This window comes from Zootermopsis nevadensis, unplaced genomic scaffold (assembly GCF_977971745.1).
Source record: "Zootermopsis nevadensis isolate Lab colony 2312 unplaced genomic scaffold, Znev_1.0 Znev_ptg000024l, whole genome shotgun sequence".
Lineage (NCBI taxonomy): Eukaryota > Metazoa > Arthropoda > Insecta > Blattodea > Termopsidae > Zootermopsis > Zootermopsis nevadensis.
In genome coordinates this window covers 11,965,238-11,973,070 of record NW_028259156.1, presented here as the reverse complement: position 1 = coordinate 11,973,070, position 7,833 = coordinate 11,965,238, and the positions used below count along the sequence as shown (strand labels likewise).

Here is a 7,833-nt window from a genome sequence, read left to right as displayed (position 1 = left end):
CCCAAGATCATACTGGGAATGACCCGTTCTTCAAGTGCCTGAGCACTGCGGGTCCCAACTTTTTTTTTTCGTTGGCTTGATCTATGGACATTCGGTAGGACTCCTTGGACGCGGGATCAGCCCGTCGCAAGGCCTCTACCTGTACATAGGACAGCACAACACAGAAAAACGCTGATAAACATCCATGGATTGAGTGGGATTAGAACCCATGGTCCCAGCGACCAAGCTGCACAAGGCCCACGCCTCAGATGCGTGGCCACTGCAGAACCCTCCCCAAGATCATACATGTATGAATATGGAGCAGTGGTGGAATAATATTTATGGACAAAAACTGAAGACTCAGAGAAGCCTGTCCCATGCCACTTTGTCCATCACAAATCCTACTAGGCTGCCATGCTGGTGACTAATTTCCTGAACTATGGCACAGCCATCATAATTGGGTTAGTCTTGTATGTCTACTGCTAGGAAGAAATTGTATTTAGTAACCTCAGATGGTAGATATATCAGGTACAGAACATCAATATACATGATGCTGGCAGTTTATACATTTTTTCACTGTCTATAAAATTGATCTTGTTTGACTTCTATCACACAGAAACAGGGGGTTTAAACCCCCTTACTGCAGGACTGCCAACTGGATTTTAACTCTGGAGTTAACAGTTTAGCAGTAACCTCCTGCAATGCACTGCCAGCTGGAGCATGCATAAGCCACAATGCATGGCTAATAAAAAAATCATTGGTGAAGGTTAGGGAAAAACATTTGTAACAATTCTATGAAAATTCAATATGGATATAACTACAAGACTAAATGTAATTGCAGTTTATATTTTAAAGTATAAATAATAACTTAATATTGAGTCTTTACAACAAATAAAATACTTTACAAAACTGCCATGTATTTGTTGAAAGAATAGTACATCCTCAATGCAGATATGTGAATTTGTCCAAGTAGATATGTAAACAAGATGAACTGGTAGGTACAACACAAATACTCCCTACAATAGGCAGACTTACAATATTCAGAGTCTAATCACATTTTTTCACATAAATTGTCTTTACAGGTTTATGAACATTTTCATCAGGGCTGGAAAATTCCCAGTGACCTCTTTCCCCATAAAATATAATGCTGGTACCTAAAATATCAAGTGCACATGGTAGAATACAACACTATTTTTTTTAAATATGTTTCTCAAATTTGGCTTTTAACAGACATGGGAGATGTTGAAATATATATGTATAAAATTCAGTTCTATGTATGAATAAAACTCATTAATACCCAAAAACAAAGTTTGGAATGTTTTTATAGTGCATAACTTTGTGCAGTAACTTAGCTCTCAATATAGATTATTTATCTAATGATTCTGTATGTAATGTGCAGTTCAAATGCACTTGATACTCTTTGGCTGCCATCTGGGAGTACAGACCACTACTTCAGGCAAGTACCATGAATTCACCATCAAAATGGGAACAGAAATGTGTGCAGTGCCTTATAAGTGTAGCAAGTTCTGATAACTCTGTAACTGGCTCCTCAAATGTTACTGAATTTGTCCACCTTAGTTTGCATTCAACAAAGAAATAGGCAAAAAAGTGTACAAAAATAGGAAATTCAGGGCCAGAGCAGTAATAAGAAGTTGGTTCAAGAACATATAATGGTATGAAATAGGATTGGATATCACATTTTTATCTGCACTTGGGTGTCTCTGGTACATTGTTATTACAGTGCATTACTAGACAGTTTTTCTTTCTTCCTTTCAATTTTGTATGCCCAGCATTAGCATAACACAGGACTAGATTTTCACTTAATTCATAACGGAGCTCAGACTTCTGAGTAATTTTTATGTAAGGAGAGCCTGCTTGCATAAACAGCTGCCAAATTTGCATCACTATATTATAATTAAATGTCCCCAGTTGTATTTCATGTACTAAAACATACCGTAAGAAACAAACTCACTACATATGAGATCTTGCTTGAAAGGTTGATAGTCACACAGGTAGTCAAGAAACCGTCAACTTTTATAGAACCTTAAGACTTGTTATGAAGTTCACAGAATCTGGCCATTCAACCCTACCATGAGCAAGCTGAGTATGATCCATCCCCTGACAACCTGTTTTTCTAAGAATTATTTAATATTATCCTAGATACATTAATGTCTTTCAGTTGGGGACGTTACGTCTAATCTGTCAGCTACAATTTTATATATATTAATATTTATAATGCCAGGAAGGGAATTTGAATGAACTGATCTGATACTGTCAGGATACAGTAAAATTAAATGGCATGGCAAAGAGTTAAAAGGCATGCTATCAGGTCTTGTAAACATACATAATGGTCAATAAGGTAAGACTACCTGAAAAAAAAATTAGGGTCACATAGAAGTTCTTTTGGCTTTCATTATGCCAAGGAACCAGACTGATTATTAGGACACAATAGGTTATGAAGGCATAACCTCATGAAGTAAAGTTATGCAATTATTATGTTATGATTTAACACTATCGCTGCAAAGAATGTTGCTCCAAGGTTGGCGGTGATGTAGGACTGCCTGATGGAAGAAAAGTATTGCAAGAAAGTTTCAGAGTTTATCAAACAGCCATAGTGCTTATATGTAATCTACTAAAAAGTTGTAATGATAAATATACAATATCTCTGGAAGCATAAAAACTTACATGCTAAAGAATAAGTCTTAAATTACAGTTACATTGAACATAGAGATGTGACTGTGGTTATAACTGGAACTGTATGTGTATGAAACGTTGACATTTCTTCATAATATTGTCTAAGATATGACCCTGTCCTGTGCAACTAATAAAAACTATTAATATTGAAATTAATTTTTCTGTCACTTAACTGGATTATGGGATTATGCCATTCATTTTGCTGTATAACATTCAACACACTCACAAATACTTTTATACTTCTGAATATGTGCTCTTTATCATTCATTTATTTTAATTTATAATAAATATAAGCAGAGAAGTCAGAGCAGTTGCCAAATAATAAGTATATAAACAGCTGTTATATTTTGCCTGTTAAATATCATATATAATAATAAATCTCAATGTTGGATGACATTCTGTAATATAGTCTGAGCTTTTGATAACATCAGTAAATAAACTACAAATACAAATGCACAATACAGATTAGAAAAATGTGAAAAAAATGGAGATTGATATTTATCTTAAACTTTGGCTGTAACAGTAATTCAAGAATTTATGACTTGGACTCATCAAGAATATGGCATGGATGTCAACAAAAGAAGGTAAATTCTACATGACAATTATTTGTCACTGAGAAAGGAGTCAAGTATTGCATCACAAAACTGAGTACATACCTTGCTTTCTCAAACATACAACACTATTAGTATCAAAGCCCACTACAGGACATGACTTGGAGCCAGCTGCATTGAGTTCACATCCTCACAACCAATTTCCCTAAGATCTGTTATAAGAGTATCCTCCTCCATTCCACTTCACTGTTTGTTGTCTAAACAATCTTTTGCCTAGAGACTTTCCCTATTTTCTATGCCATTACCCCATCCACATTGCATGTTCAACTGATGATAATATCCTTCATTTTTCTATCTGAACTTGCATATTTCTGACAGTGAAGCCTACACAGGGTATGAGTCAAGAGCCCAAGCATGGAATGTGAAAACTAAAAGAATGGAGTGTTTTTGACACATCACATAACTGTGATTCTGATATCAATGAAAAACAGTAACTTGGAACTTAATTATACAATGAAATTAGGAAAGTAGTACGTACTTGCTTTTTATGAGAGCTTTAAATTTGGTGAAAGTAGGTTAGGAATTACTAAAATCTGTTCAATATATGTCATGATTTAGAAGTCATAAATATCATGTTTATTTCAGTAAAATAATCGTCAAATTCAAAATTAATTCTGATGATAGAAAATTAAGTAATTATTTTTTACAGTACAATTTATTTTGCTTAAATGAACATTAAATTGTCACTATTGTCCCTTTTTGGCTTGGACTTCATTTAGGAATAACTTAACCTTTTATGGATAATGAATACTCTCATACATATGATGTTGTTCCTAAAGTTTACATCTTAAAAACCTAATTTAAATTTTGAGAGTCAACTTGTTTGGATTGGGATGATATATTCATACCTAATTGGTAAATATATGAACTAAAAAGAAAGTTTCCAGTGACTGGCATCTGCAAAAACAGATTGTCTTAATATGTGAATTTCAAAATGCCAGTTTGGTTTGGATCTGATCTTGACATATCATATATCCTACCTCTAATTTCATATAGTGTGTCAGCATAAAAACTTGGTAAATTGACTTTGTATGAAAGATGTGTGAATGAATTGCATAGATGATTTTAAGTGATTGAGTATTTCCATAAAGAGGTGTCATTACAATTCCAACTGCATCTTCAATCAGAAGTTATCATTAGATATGTATTATATAGATTAGATTATAAGGTGTTTATAAGTATCAAAGCTAGGATTCACATGCCAAGACAGAAGGATCCTTACTGAAGTTTCTCAGGTACATTTCACAGTATGGATAAAATATCATTCAAGTAGCTAATAATATTAAAAACTTGTTGTGGATTTTGGTTTTATGGAACATTCATAAATTTAGTTTTATCTGCATTTAATGTTAGACTGCTTTTTCTTTCTGACCTGCAGGAGAATTTCTGTGTTATTCTTTACAGTATTTATGTTCTTTCCTGACATATTAACATTATGTGCACAAACAAGTACCTGATTGAGGACATCAAATCCAGACCTTCCTGATTCACTTGTACTCTCCTGGTGGCATATTTTAGAGCAGAATTAAGAAGCAGTAGGGATAAAGCATCCTCTTGTTTAGCCTACTGTGATCTGGAAACACATCAGATGTTTAACTATATAAATTCTGCCAGACACCTATAGCATACATATTTTAAATAACCTATTCTTATTCAGTAAAAATTCTGTGATCATGGCATGTGTATTTTCTGTGGTAATTGTTCAAGATTTCAAATTTAGTGTTGACAGTTATGTAGTTATGTCCACTATTCCATGCTATTAGTAAACACCCTGACCCAACATTTTTCTAGTGTTTGGGTGATTACTGTGCACGCAACACATTAGATACTATTTGTTCATTAAAACACTGATTGATAGCCTAATGAAAAGCAGAACTTAAATAAGTTAAACAATACAAATTATGGGAAATCAGAACAAACATTGTCATAAGTTAAGTTTTGAGTAGTAAGTTACTTTTGGAGGTATAAATTTGTAAATTGTAGGAGACATCAGAAACATTTTTCAGAGGAAGGAAGAGGGAAACTAATGAAACATCAATGTGCTATGTATACAACTACATAACAACTATTTTGATACTTGAGGAGCAGTGTGATAAAGCACTGACCTTACTACACTGTCCATGATGACTCTTCTACACTTACACCCAACAGATAAAAATGAAGGAATCTAGAACTTCACAGGAGTACATTTTTATCAATTTTATAAACATAACTGGTACACATCCTGCACCTTGTGTAAGCAGCTAGTTTTCTAATATTATTTCTCTATCTCTAAACTTTTTCACATTCCTGAAGTACATTTCTCCCAGACTGTTGAAAGTAAAAAGTGGTGTAGTTGAATTTCAAAGGCAGAATGAGTTAACACTTAGAAGCGTGAATCTCATCTTAATAATATTTAAAACCGTAATTCCTACCTCAGAGCAAACACAATGCATCTCCATTACAAAAATCAACTGGTCACATGCTGTTTACAGAAATAATCACTGATTATCCTGAAAATCATACAAAACCAACAAATACAATCTGTGGCCAAAATGCAGAGTTACTGACAGGTGATATATGTGCTTTAGAAGGTTTTACTGTACAGGGGATCTTTCCTTCTATCACTCCAAAGCAATTACTAGGGATTCCAGATATGTCTCATAATAAATATTTTATTCATTTTAAAAAATGGCAGATTTTTCATAGAAAACAATCACCTGTCTGGTCTTTTGAAGCATACAGGAGCAAAGCAACAAATGCCTCATAAATAAGAAGCAATAACTTAAACACAGGCAGTGAGAGCATACTAGTTTGCAGAAAGTATTTTGTGAAATTATTCTGTACATCATGTTAGATTAACAAGAACTTTTTAAGGACCATAAGGCCAGATTTCTTGGGAGGAAAAAATTAGGTAAACAGTGCAGTTATAATAAACCTCCTCAAAGTATCTGAAGACTGAGGCCATGTTATTGGCTTACCACATAACAGAGTTACTATAACCCTAACAATAAGTATCGAGACCATAACTTGAATTTAAAGAAAATGTACATTCTTTACTTGGAAAAATGCAAAGAACATGATTCCAGTAAATGAACCAATTTACAGAAAGTATTTCCAAAATAAAACCTCCACTTTCATTTCTCAATAAAATATTACCAAATATGTGACTCATTGAAGTTAAAAATGTATTCAGATGAGGAAGGTGCCAAGGAGGCAAGGTGAAATTTGAAGATGAACTTCAACTCAGAAAGGCAAGGAAAGTAAAAACAGGCATGAATGAAGGTGCTGTAACCACATCAATGACATTTCATGAAAGACATTCATTCTGCTATAATCTTGCATAGACATGTAAAATATGGGATGAAAACCAAGTCTCGTGAGAAGTGACCAAGATGTCAAAAATAATACTAATTCTAAAGCAACTGTAAATCAAGAAGACCTGTCATAAAACCAAAAAGAAGTGAAATGTTTCTAAAATAACATATTCATCAGTTACTTTTGACAGCTAAAGAAGTAATACAAACAAAGTAACAACTTCTTAAGACGGTTTACACAAACACTTCTGCAACAAAAAACTGCAGGTTACTGGCTTACACCACTTTTTCTCTCAGCAGCACAAATGTAACACGGAGATGTACATGATCTTTACATCTCCGACATGAGATATCGTCTCTGTTACATTATTGTGTACTGGAAAGTATTACAATACTGAAAATACATTTACATCCAGATTGGTTGTTATAATAAAATGATTACGACTGACAGTCCATCATTAAAGTAATACACATTATGCAGTCGAAGCTTTGGGAGCAACATTATGCTTTGTTTCAGTCTATGTTTTCAGTAGGGATAATATGATCATAACAAATTCCACTTGAAAAGCTTTGCTGTGCCTCTAAAAATATCAGACTTCATGGTGACCACAAATGTAAATAGGGTTTCTAATGCATTTTAAGAAGACCTCTGCTTAGTGTAAGGTACTGATGTCATAAGCTACAGTTAATCCTGAAACAAGGTTGATTAATAGCTTCCAGTAACTTGTTTTCACACCGACAGCAGTCAGATGGTATGTCTGGGTGTGCTGTGTGATGCTCTACTGTTACTAACAATATTGAGATTATAGCTGCCACGACTGCTAAAGTGTCTACTACTGCTGCTGGTACTGCTGCTGGAAGTACTGTCGGAAGCGTCGTCTACGTTGACGCCACTGATTTGGCCATGCTTTACGCCTCCTCCAAGGTCTGTAAGGAAATAAATAATATCTACTACATTAGATAAACTTATTCTTAAACAAAAGAATAACTAAACAGATTAAAACAAAAAATAAACAGTCACATTAAATATATGACCAACATCATGGCTGCCTGAATTTCTCAGACGGGAGTGACATTAGCACCACTTAATTGTAAGGTCCTGAAATTCGTATGATAATAGAGCTTGAAGAAATATTAAACTTTTGTTATTTCTTAGGAGGGAGGTTTGATGTAAGAAAACAGCATGACACTCACACAATATATCTGTTTGTAATTTTCCATTTAGCAATGACAATTAATGATAGACTAAAGCT

General features: G+C 34.0%; 1 protein-coding gene across 3 annotated transcripts in view; it reads right to left on the bottom strand.

The window, feature by feature from the left end:
* Window positions 1-805: 805 nt before the first annotated feature.
* The window catches only part of Sulf1 (Extracellular sulfatase Sulf1), a 94,603-nt gene continuing 87,575 nt past the window's right edge, over window positions 806-7,833 (bottom strand). For 2 of the 3 annotated variants that reach the window (XM_022068470.2, XM_022068471.2), the window contains one exon: window positions 806-7,507. In XM_022068470.2, coding sequence (XP_021924162.1) covers window positions 7,414-7,507 — 94 coding nt within the window. In that variant the 3' untranslated portion in view covers window positions 806-7,413. Of the gene's footprint in view, window positions 7,529-7,833 lie in introns of all 3 variants that reach the window. The other variant, XM_022068468.2, reaches the window with a different exon arrangement.